Below are 12,626 nucleotides of genomic sequence, written 5' to 3'. Positions count from 1 at the left end.
GTTCAATGACTAAGTCAGTCTCTTGTGCACTCATGTTACGAACTGATTTGATTTATGCACACACACACACACACACACACACACACACACACACACACACACACACACACACACAGTGTTAAGCATACATATGCCTTTGCACATACCATCCAACCTTGCACATGTGAAAGCATGCACGCTGAAAATCCGAAATACCCCTCTGCACACAAACACACACACACACACATATACACACACACGCTTTCTGTGTGTCTGTGTTTTACAGCTGATTTGCCGGCTAAAACCCCAGCCGGCCCATTCACCTCTATGCTGCAGCATGTAACATATTGTCCTAATCAATCCCTCACACACTAAGAGGCTTTTGCACTGGAACCACCCGGGGCTAGCTGGCGGTTGGCGAGTGCTTATCCCCTTTTTCTTCCGGATAGAGCGAGAGTTCGGCCCCCCAAGAATTTTATCTTTGCAGGCACAGAGGCTGGCTGAGAGGGCAGCCGGCGAGGGGGGTGGGGGGGTGGGTGGAGGAGGAGGAGAAAAGAGCGCGGTAGGATTTGATCCTGGGTCAGCGGGGGGTTCGTGGCGGGGGTTTGAATCACTGCATGAATGTCAGCGAGAGAGAAGTGAAAAGAGCAGCGCAAGTGGAGGGAGGGAGAGAAAATCAAGTGTTATTAAATATTGGAGGTACTAAAGTGAGCATCAAGAGGGTTGATGATTAGTCCCCGTTGTGGCCGGATGACTTGATTGTACGGCTCTGATAATCAAAGTCTCTTTAAAAAAACATCAGACCTAGCCTCATATGAAGCAGCCGAACACGCGGCGCTGCTGGACTCGGACTCGACCGCTTAACGAAGGATTACAAGTTCTCGTTTTTGCTCCCTGATCCTTCCTCTTTTGTTTTTCTTGCTCGCTCTTTAAGTCTCTGCTTCTCTGTCTCATGATTACTAGGATTACAAGTTCATTACAGTTCATTAATGTTGAGAAATGTGACACTGCAAATGTCGGCTTTATATATTTATATACTTTTTTTTTTTTAACAAAGCAGATTTGCAGAAATGTTCTCCGTGGTTGAAAGGCTGCTCGCTGAATAATATCCCACAGAAAAAGAGGTTTTGCCAAAAGGCAGGACGATTCATGAAAGCTGTGAAAGTGCTTTTAAAATAAAAAACAAGATGGTTCATAACAGGGCACGGCTGAAATCAGCACCTCCAGCTTCTTGTTACTATCTGGTTCTTTCTTTCTCCCAAAACCTGCTAACATATTCATGTATTCATCCCGTCCTGCAAAGAGAAGCTTAAACATGATGAGACAGATGATCATAGTGATGATCGTATTTTGATTGTCGAAATTCGGACGAAGCAATTTACAGCTAGCAGCCAGGAGAGAAATGTTCCAGCTAGGACAAAAATCTCAGTCAATCGAGCGTCAAGTGGAGTACACGCTGAAGATGATACAGAACCAGTTTTGGGCCTGTGTCCCCTCACCATTTTTTAGATGGTTTTTAGGGGGCATCTTGTCCAATTTTCCTGTGGTGTGTCGAGTTATCAGATCTGTTTGGATTTTGGCGGCTGCAGCGATTTCAAATCTTGAATATTAAACTTTCTCGTCATCAGATATCCTGTTGTGTGGAGGGAACGCAGCGGATAGGGTGACCGTATTTTCAAACCTCGAAATCGGGACGTTTTAATTTTACCACGAACCCCCAATGTATCGATCCACAGATCAGTGACCTGCACACATCACACAAAGTGGTGAAGGCAAATGGTCCATCCTGAGTTTGTTTAAGTTTGTTATGACCAACTTTTGCTTCACTGAAGCACGTCGTAACAGAGATCCAGCCTGAGCCCGCTGTTTGTGTTGGCTTGTGTTAGTCACTGTGTGTGACTTGAGTGTAAGCCCATTAAAACCTCTAGATGTTTTTTTATTATAGTTATTATAATATGTTGTAGTTCATTATAGTCACTGTCTGTATACTTGTAGTTCACTCTTAGTGCGTTGTTCTCTCTATAATGCTCCTTTAACTCGTTGAATAATGTGTTGACATCCTGCAGCCGTGAAGCTCCTTCTTACTATAATTTTTAAGTTTTTTTTCTATCCCCACTACATTCAGGTTAATATGCATCTGAAGGTATGCTTTTGTAATCCCGATGTTTAGCAGAATATTTCCTTTCTGAGTTTCCTGCAGCTCTCAGAAACAGCAAATGCCACAGCGTCTGCTGAAAGCCTCAAATGCACTTTGTGCTACGCCGGTCCTATTTGACAAATCCATCAGACATTCAGTGGAAGTGTTGCTCTACCGTTGAGTGCATTTGAACGCAGAGAAATGACAGAATTGGTACCAACACTGAATTTGTGCGGAAATAAAATGGGGTATCACAGCCGCGTGGTGACATTTTCTTCTTCACAAAAAAGGTAAAAAGAGAAAGTGGAGCTTCAAAAGAAGTGTTGCAACACATGAGCAGCGGTAGAGAGGCTGCACACGGTTGAGTCAGTCGATCACAGAAGAAGCAACATGGAGAGAGATGTTCCACATGTTCAATTTGAACGTGCTGTTCTGAAACAGCCTGCAGGTCGGCAGGAGCTGCTCGGCGTTCAGACAGTCTGGAACTGTTCCTCCTTTCATCTCCGCTTTAGTGTGAATTGTTGCAGGAGCTCCCTCGGCTTGTTTTCAGTGAACCTTTGTCGGCCTTCCTGACTCTTCATGCTCTCTGAACGTGGTGTTTCATGCTCAAATGGGGAGTAACAGTCTGATTCTGCTGCTGTGAAAGAAGCGGTTGTGGTGTTCCTCAAGGCTCGCCCCCTAGCGATGCCTCGTGGTAGTCGGGCTTTACGATAATGAGGAGGGCCTCGCTGAAGGAAGCCGGCTAAGACTCTGCCTGAGGCTTGTTATCAAAGGCTTATGATTCCATTTGTTTCTAGTCCTTCAATGAACCTGTCTCACTTTCCTCTCTCTACATAGTGTTGATTAATTTCCTCTTGTTGTCCGTCTCTAGTGCTTCTCTGTGACTTGTTTTTAGTCATCTAGAACACATCAGGGTGGTCGACAAACACTAAAGTAAACACTAAACTTTCAAACATCAAACATCAATCACAGCAATTTCATGAAATGTCATAATGAAATACTTCTAATAGCAAGGTGTAACCATGCTGCTCTCTCTCTCTCTCTCTCTCTCTCTGATTGTTCTCCATCTAAGTCTCTGTTTGCTCGAGTTTTCAGCACAAACATGTTCAATTATTCAAACACTATTGGTTTTGTGGATGATTCATAATCCTCTTCTTTGTCTGCTTTTCGCCGCCTCCAGGTATCGGGGCTCAGAAAGTGCGAGTGGAGGAGGAGCTGGAGGCGTATCCCACGGAGTCCGTCGATCTCCGCTGCCAATTCATCGATGGATTAGGCAAAACCAAACTCACACAGGTAGGAGGACCAAACACAGCTTTGAGTTTTTTTTCTTGCTTTTATTCCGGCTCAACCTCAAGGTTGAATCGACTCGGCAGTTCAAGAAAACTGGGTAGTTTTATTGGCAGAAACATAAAGAGATGATGGCTTTATTTGGATGGGAAAAATAAATCTGTGCCTTGCCTCAACACTTTCTGAGTGCAGACAGAGCATGGACTTTCCAACAAAGAAAAATCACTGCAACGTTTTTGTCAAAAGAATGACCTCAGCTAGTCCTGAAAGTTTTCAGGAGTCTATGTGTGAAAAAGAGTTTGCAACAGTTTCTGCTCAAACACACTTTAATGCCACACTGTCATTGTCAACCTGAGAACTACAATTCCCAGGAGTCTGTTCAGTGTTTCCCTAACATAAACGATACATGGGCGGGCTGCCCAGGTATATCTCCAGAGAGAGAGAGAGAGAGAGAGAGAGAGAGACGTCTCATGTGAAAACAGAAGCTTCCTACGCCCGGTGTCCACCTAGCCTTTTTTTCTGAGCGCCAGCCTCTTTTTTCAATTGTTTCAAGTGAGTAGAGAGCGGAAGACTGGAGAAAAGCGCAGCGCCCAGCGTCTTTTCTTTCCAAGTGCTCTGCCTATTTTTACGTGGCCGCTCTGAGCGCTCAAGTTGAAAATCTTTCAACTTTTCAGAAAGGGGCTGTTGACGTCACCACCGCTCTTTTCCAAATGATATTCCCCGTATATTTTCTGCCTTTGGATCCGGTCTTGTACCCACATCCCACTCGCTCCGTGTCTGATCTGGTGCTGGTCGCGCGTTTATCTTACATCACGCAGTCACTTGTGGAAAAACCGTCTCCTTTCTGTACAAATCAGCCTCATTCCTAAACAAGTGTCTAATTCACAAATCCAGCGTCTGCAGAGACTATGTGGTAACTGTGCCGCAGTGCTTCTAAGAAATGTCACATGCAAACTTTACAGTGATCAGGAAAACAATTCGTCCTCTATATGACCTTCAAAATAAAGTATCAGTATGTTAAGTCTGTAATCTGAATTTGACATAGCTTTTAAAAATATAGCCAGGGATTAAATCAGGCAGGGGCTGTCAGTGACTCGACACACAAAAATCCATGAATCAGGCCCGTAGTTTAGGATGTGTTATTGTGATACGTGTGTGTTTAAGTGTGGATCCTTAAAGTAAACATCAAAAGAGTTTACATTTTAGAAGTTATATTGAAGTCACATCCGTCTGCATGAAGCCACATCCTACATTCTTCATGAACTCTGCACAGTCGCTCCGTAGCTGACAACGACACCTCCAACAATCTGGAGCTATGTTTGAAGCTAACTGACCCTTTTAGCCTTCCAGAGCTTAGACCATAACCAGAGGAATAACCTGACCTCCTTAAACTACAAAAAGAGAATTGAATCAGTGTCACCTTCATACCTTAGCCCCTCGCCGGTTTGGCTTAGCTTGGCACAAGAATGGAACTGGACCCTGGGATGGCTATCACAAGGTGCCCTCTAACAAACGCAGAGCTAACTGAACTCGATCTGACCCACAGGAGAGGTGTGAGCACACAAAAAACAAAAACCTACTGAATATTTGGAAGTCAGTTTCTGTACGAAACCTCAGGTGAAAACTTAACCTGACAGCACCTGAACTGTTGGGATGTTTTAGAAAACATCAAGCAGGCTAAAGCTAATTGCTCTGAGCTGCTGGCTGGTTTTTAATTTGATCCTGGTTTGATCTGTCCCCCTTCAGAGCTAAGGATGGAATCAATAAGTAATTTGTCCTCGCACAAAAAAAAAACCTGAAATTGCAGACGGACTTAATTGCAAGCGGTCATATTTTCTCCACAGTCCCCGTCTTAACGAGCGAGTCTCATCCGCTAATTTGTTCTGACGTCTGGGTTCCAACCGGTCTTCCTCTTCTCAACCTTCAGCCCTCTCCGCTGTCTCTCTCCCCCTCTCCCTGGCCCGTCATAAACCTGATAGATGTTTGCTAAATGTGTATTGATGAACTTTTTTTCCCCCCTCTCCTTGCTGCAGTGTGTACTTAACACTGTCACTTTGAGAAAGGAAAAGGAAAAAGGAAATCAATTTGGTATAACATCGCAGTATTCTCCCTCGTGGTAGACACTCATACCGCCATAAAAAGAAATCAATATCGTTCACAAATCACAAATCTGATGACGCACGAGCCTTTCTGTCAAACTCTGTTTCTCTAACATGTGAACCTGCTTCCTAAAGTAGTTTTATTTTGAATCTGAGAGACTTTTAATTCAATCTCGCAAAGATTACTCTGTCTTATTCTCTGGAGATGAGTGAAAGTATTTGAGGTTACAGGAGGGGTGGAAGAGTGCTGATTTACATACTTAGTATTTGTAAATTGAAATGCCAACGTTACCATGTGTTTCTGTAAGTGAGATTCAGCTTATCAAAGGTGCAATATGCAGAATTTTTTCACTCAAATCTCTAAATTCAATAAAAACTGACTAAACCTATGTTATATATTTTTTGTTGAGTTCTTAATTACCTCAAATATCTCCAACAGTTATCAAAACCAGAGAAATCTGGTAATTTTGCAGTTGTAAAGGGATGTGTCTTCTCATGTTTATCGTTGCCATGGAAACACCGGATGTTACGTCAAAGTCTGCCGTATAAAGAAGCGTATGAAACAGTCAACTCGTAGTTCTCTTTCATCGGGGTAGGTATTCTTCCTTTAACACTAAACACTACTTTTCTACCGCCTCTTCTCTGTCCAGGTGTCTTGGATATGGGAACCAATCGATGGTCAGAGGGACAACATCGCCGTTTACCACCCCATCTACGGTCAGAGTTTTCCCAACTTGTCGTTCAGGGATCGAGTCGTCTTCCTTCAAAACACTCTGGAGAACCCGTCCATTAGGATTTCTAAGCTGAGAATGGCTGATGCCGGCCGTTACACCTGCGAATACGCCACCTACCCCTCTGGGAACGAACAGGGGACGACCACCCTCACCATGCTTGGTAAGTGAAAACAAAAGGCGCTGCGTGTTTCAGACTGATTTTGAGTAAGGTGGGAACATAAAGAGTAAGAGCATAAAGAGGTTAACAGTGTTTCCACGCTCCTGCAAAAAAGAAAGCTGTGCTTCAAACAGGCTTTTTTTCTGCTATATCAGCCCTGACAAGCACCTCCCCAGCCATCTGCTTATCACTGCTCTCTATGAAAGAGGTTCCCATCGGAGACAGAGAAGGAGAAGACGCGATGGAAGAGTACTCTCAAGGTCTGCTGGGTGAAGAAACAAGAGAGATAGGTGGGAGAGGTTTACATTCAGAGCTCGATGTAAAGGAAAGACAGCCGGAGATAAAGAGGAAGTCTTTCTTCCAGACTTCAGTCCTCAGGCTCTGAGCATGTCGTTGGCTTGTTTGACTCTTAGAAACTGGTGAACTCTGTTTTAAAAAAACGAACATAATGATGATTACATGAAAGAAAAACACTCCAGGTTTCTACAATTTGATTCCTCTAAGAATGAGAAATGTGCATTGTTCAAATGTGACAGCTTGTCAGCAAGCATGCGTAATGACTGTAGGAACAATTTGGGCTCAGTGAACAGACTGTATTCATTTATTTTTAAACAAAGACTCGGGGTAATTTGGATTTATGTGACGGTTGGCTCGGTTAAGTGAGAGAGTAATTTAGCATGGCGAGATCCAGAGGAACCAGCTAAGCATATTCTGTGTCATTTTCTCCCCCTGTTGTTTTAGTTGACTCAGTTTTGTGTTGTTTTAGTATCTTTTATCCTGGTGGGGCGTTTAGCGGGAATGAAGCTTTATAGATGTCTGGTTGTTGTTATTTTTGAAAATCTTATGTGACCTTCTTGAAATGCTTTTTAAAGGCTTTATATGCGATTTTTTGATCCAGCAGATGTCGCCCTTGAGCACCAGCATGAAACCAAAACAACTCACGCTGCATTGTGGGTTAGCATGCTAATGCTAGCGATCTTTATTATGCTCGTATCTTCACACTGCATGTAAATTTACCTGAAATGAGCGTGATCTAGAAACACAGTTAAGCAGTGAGTACAGTATGTTATTCTTCTTTTCTCTAGTCCCTCAATTAAACAACTTTTATTCGCGAGGGGAGGAGTCAGCCGTCGGGCCGGCGATGTAAACATACAGAAAAAAAACTCAAAAAGAAAAGAAAAAACATCACAGACAGTGGGACTCGGGTGTTACACCCATTGTAGACAGTCATTACTCACTCAGTTATTTTTAGAGGATGTACTTGATTTCTATTACATTTAAGTGTGAAAAATCGCATATAAAGCCTTTAAAGGTAACATGTTAACCTCCCCTTCAACCAGTTTAAATAAATCTCCCCAACAACATGTGTGTGAAGTTTCTTGTTCTAAATCCACTCTGATCCTGTATTTGATCATGTCTATAAACCTCTCTATTTCAGCCATGCTCAGAACAGGCTGTTTCTGTGTCTGTACCTTTAAATGTAAATGAGCTGTGTCTGACCACGCCCCCTCTCTGGAAGGGCTTGGGTGTCTCGGGTTTTCTCGCTCCATGTCCTATTGTTTATGTTGAGAAGGCAGACTCAGAGGGCAGAACAAACACCTAGCTGTGGGAGTGTCACCCACCTGGGGGAGGGGCTACTGCCCTTTGTGATGTCATGAGGTGTCTCCAAACGGCCTGTTTGAGCACACATTTTCTGAAAAGTGGAGCAGGTTAAAAGAGGGGAGAGGATGGACTTTTCTCATCATTGGGGGTTTGTAGACAGACTAGAGACACATATTAGTGTTAGAGAAACATGGTGAAGTGTGTTTTACATCATATGTGACCTTTAAAGGGGATATGTTTTGGCCTAATGTCTGAATTAATGACATCTTTGTGATGATGAGTTGAAGGTGAGTAATATAATCTTGCCATAATTGTTGTAAATGTATGCAGTAGAATTAGCATTAGCATTGATCCACTTGACATTTCTTCCTCATGAATTCTAATTTAGTCTTCTAAGTAACATGCACCATAGGATGACTCTAGCTAGGGCCCTGACTTGTGCAGGGTGGTATGGATTTATTCTGCACTCGCACAAAGGATCATCATGTATTTACCTTCACTGTCCCCACTAATCATAACTACTTCTAACAACCTTGTAAAAACAGTCTTTGTGTTGTCGAAGTTCAGTAACATTTGAAGTTAAAGGCCAGGATTCTGGCTAAAGGTTACCTGTGTAGGAGGTTAAAGGTTAAGGTATTGCATCGGGGTTAGGGGGCCAAGATCCTGTTCGACGTAAAAGACATCCAATATGCAAAGATCCTGCATAGAATTAAAACAAAGATTCTGCACGAGGTTACTGGCTGAGCAACTCTGCACAAAGTCAAAGATCCCTGTTCTATAGGTTGAAGGCCATGATCTTGCGCAAGGCAAACAAAAAATAGGATCCTGGGTGAAGTTAAAGGATATGATCATGAGTCAGATTTAAGTCTGAAAGACAAGGATCCTGTGTTCAGTCAAAGTCAGGGTTTGTGAGTCATGTAATCAGTAGAGATCCTGTCTGAAGTTAAGGGCTGAGATTCTTGCGTGAGGGAAGAGGAAGGTATTCTGCTACATGATATAAAAGACAAGATTCTGCATGAGGTATAAAGGCCAATATGATCTGAAAACATGCATGTTGATGATTAAAAGCTTAGCGTGTTTTTTTCATGATGTGACCTTCCTGTGCGTTCCTCTACAAACTGATCAAAAGGCTTTGGCTCTGCTAACATTTAACAAACACATCCCAGACTGTGAACTCCTGAGAGCTGCTTAAAGTTACCTCAGTCTTTAGATGTTTTTTTACACTGAGTGGATGTTTGGTTGCTGGTAGCAGCTGATGCGTCCTGTTTGTTATCGGAGACAGCTGGTGTTGTTTATCCGCCCACATGTCCAACCGTTCACACTCCGCTCACAAAGGATTCTGACGCCTGGTGTCTTTCTCTCGCGGTTCACAGCGCTGTGCAGGATTTATGCTTAGAAATTAACAACAATAGTTCCCTGTCTGTGCTGGCTGACAGAATGTGGCCTGCAGGGTCAGCGCTTGCACGATTAAGAGCTCATATCATAACGGATGGCTCAAGGGATGATCTAATGCACTTTGGATTTCAAAACATATCGACTAAATTCATATTCTTTGCACCTAAATGCAATATGGCAGTTGTGCTTTTTTTTAATCATATGAGGAGTTTATTTGCTGTGGTGAAATTTGAAAGCCATTTAAAGACTTTTTATTCCACTCACATTATGTCTCATTATTTGGTTGCAGTGAAATCAAAAAGGACTGACAAAGCTGCATGTCTCGAAGAACTGAAAGTAGAACTGAAAGTAGAACTGAGGTTAATATAACAAATATCTGATATGGATGTGTTGTAATGACTTCCTAAAAAGAGAGGAAGTCAAAGTCCCTCTGGGATTGTTGTTCTCAGCTCTGTGTTCACGCTGACAGGACGGAGCTTCCTTCAGATTGTTAATGTTTCACTGACGCTCAAACACTGTGTGCAGGGGTACAGTAGCGAAGTTCTGTGGCAAGAAATTAATGGCAGAATCTTGTTTTCAGACATATTTTAGCATCATCTACTGCTCTGTCTGTCTCACAGACACTTGGGTGGGTGAATCAGGACGGGAGGGGCGGGTGGGTGCGGTGCTGAGGGATGAAGGAGGTGTGTCTGAAGAGTGCATTGTTTTGGCTTGAAAATCGGCTCTGAAAGTTGCATAACATGTCTTTAATTTGTTGCTGCCTTGAATATGTGTCTACATTCAGAAGTGGAACCCCTCCTTTAACTCCCAGCACTTAACATTTATTGTATAATTAAGAGGCATGAAAGTAGTTGGTTTGACTCATGAATCACCCTGATGGAGGCAACATGCGGAAATTTTTTTGTCTGATAATAAAGTTTTTCTTTATACTACAAGTGTTGCTGGAGTCTTGCCCCTTTTAAACTGTTTCCTTCTCCAAACAATTTAAAAGTAGGTGAAGATGTGCCAGAAACCCCCCCCCCAGGTTGTTGCAGCCAGCATGGTTCATGAAAAGAAGTGTTTTACTATTCCTTTTGTGTTCCCCCAGCTGGACCATTAATTTTTTCTACAGTAGTTTTTTGTACACAAGCGTTCACACAACAATACAAAATCCACTCTGGAAGCTTCTCTCACAGCGAACAAAGCTCACAGGAGATGCGGAACTTGGCCGCAATGCAGAGAAAACACAGAGAGAGATTCTGGCGGGCCCTGCACACGGATGTGGGCTAAGACTCCTAAACTGCTGCTGCTGGCACAAAGAAGAAGAAGAGGCAGACTGGGAAATACCTGCTGGATAGCTCTCCAGCTCGCCTTTTGTCTGCAGTCACAGCAGTGCCAAGCTCTGTTGGACTGAATCTGTCCAACTAAGTCGCTCAAAGTCACTGGAAGACAGTCATACCTCATCTTATTGGATAAAGAATCCATAAGAACCAATCACATTAGACCATATTGAATCCACAAATGCTGGCAGCCAATTGTATTACTTTTTATTGGATATAGAACCAGCAGCACCCTGATCTTATCACAACGTATTTAAGTATGAATACATAATCCTGACAGCCAATTGGATTATAACTTATTGGATACAGCACCTTAGCGGGCCGATCTTATTACTACTTATTGGGATGTGAATAAAGAATGACTCGCTTGGCAGTGAAAGGTTTAATATCGCCTTGGACGGGGACCATACAGAACCAATGGCAGCCAATTATACCGCATCATAATGGATGTAGCGTGCGGCCAACAGGACAGAAATTTGATTGCAGGTGAGGGAGAGTCGAGTAGATCAGCAGTGTGTTCTAAGTGACTGTGATTCAGGCAGAAAAAAAGTCCTCATTGTGTTCAAGTTGAAGAGGGAGGTAGTCAGAGTGAGGGAACTCTCTGATTGGTGGTCAGCAGACCAATCAGAGGGCCAACAAAGGGTTAATGATATATTTTCATTTACAGATATACTGACCTGCAGAGATACCTTAAGAACTTACCTGAGAAAAGAAAGGCAGGGACATTCTCCACGAACTGGCATGTGTGATTATGCAGATGCATCAAAACAACAACAAAAAACATTAAAGAAAGTAATAAAAGTGTGGTGGAATTTCTGTAGTGCAGACGTCATTAGGTTTATTCACTGTTCTCTAATGTCAGCCAGACCTGATAGAGTTCAGCTCTTATTAGAACACCAAGTACAGCTTAGAGAGTGTCAACTGTTCTTCCTGATATCTGCAAGGATGATTGGTAGACTTATTGTCTGCTCCAGTGTAATAGACGTCACAGTTTAGTCTAGGTGGGTCAATGTGACACGACCCTGATAATGGTAATGTCTTTTAGGATATATGCGATGCCTTTCGAAAAGTTCTGGAGATGTGATTGAGAAAAAATGACTCGGGGTTTACCGTCAAACGGGAACAGTGACTCAGTGAAATGCATTTTACTGCAGCAGCATAAAGAGGCCCCAAGGTGCTTTCTGTACCTGCGTGCAGAGGTAACTCTGAGCCGAGTTTAGGAGTCAGAATGTTGTTTTCAGCTTTTAGGTTGTTTTCATGACAATGGTGAATTTGGAAATGATGCCTTTTTTATTTTTTATTTCCCATTTTAGGCACTTAGCAAGTCCTCTCAGGCTCAAAATGAGCTAAATTAGGCTCAAACTTTAATTCATGCATTTTGTCAACATTTCCAGCAGCCAATAATAAGTTGTCAAAACAACACACACCAGAATAATTGCAGGATAAAATATTCCTTTTGTTCGTTGAATATTCATGTGTTCTTTAACAGCCGAGGAGTCGCAGAGAGCCAAGCAGATGTTTCCCCCCAACAATGTCTGGAAATATTCAAGCGCAGGGTGTCAAACTGAGAGAGGATGTTTACAAACCTGCACAGCTGCCGAGGCATGAATTCATGAGAAGGAAAGATGAACAAGATCCAGAAACTTTTTATTGATTCTTTGGCTTATGTATGCAGCAAAGTAGGAAATAAAAATATCAAAATCCATCACTTGGCTGCCGTCATCGGGTCACAGCAGTGGATGAATTCTAGTTTAGAGGAGCAGAGGAGGAGGGAGTACTGATATGTGCCACCAGCCAGTGCTGCAGAATCAAAGCTGTCTTCATTTCTGCGCCACCTTCACTTCTACAGACATTGTTTTGTGATCCTGCTTCATGTTTAAAACACCGCCGATCATGGCCGACATCCTGAAGTTTATG

The 12,626-nt window shown here is 42.8% G+C and overlaps 1 protein-coding gene across 2 annotated transcripts in view; it reads left to right on the top strand.

The window, feature by feature from the left end:
• The window catches only part of pvrl2l (PVR cell adhesion molecule related 2 like), a 309,284-nt gene that overhangs the window by 128,634 nt on the left and 168,024 nt on the right, over window positions 1–12,626 (top strand). For both annotated transcript variants that reach the window (XM_061058984.1, XM_061058983.1), the window contains exons 2-3: window positions 3,297–3,409; window positions 6,153–6,396. In XM_061058984.1, the coding sequence (XP_060914967.1) occupies window positions 3,297–3,409; window positions 6,153–6,396 (357 nt within the window). The remainder of the gene's footprint in view (window positions 1–3,296; window positions 3,410–6,152; window positions 6,397–12,626) is intronic.

Source organism: Labrus mixtus, chromosome 16 (genome assembly GCF_963584025.1).
Source record: "Labrus mixtus chromosome 16, fLabMix1.1, whole genome shotgun sequence".
NCBI classification, from domain to species: Eukaryota; Metazoa; Chordata; class Actinopteri; order Labriformes; family Labridae; genus Labrus; species Labrus mixtus.
The sequence above is the reverse complement of the archived record's forward strand: the minus strand, read 5'-3'. Positions and strand labels throughout refer to the sequence as shown.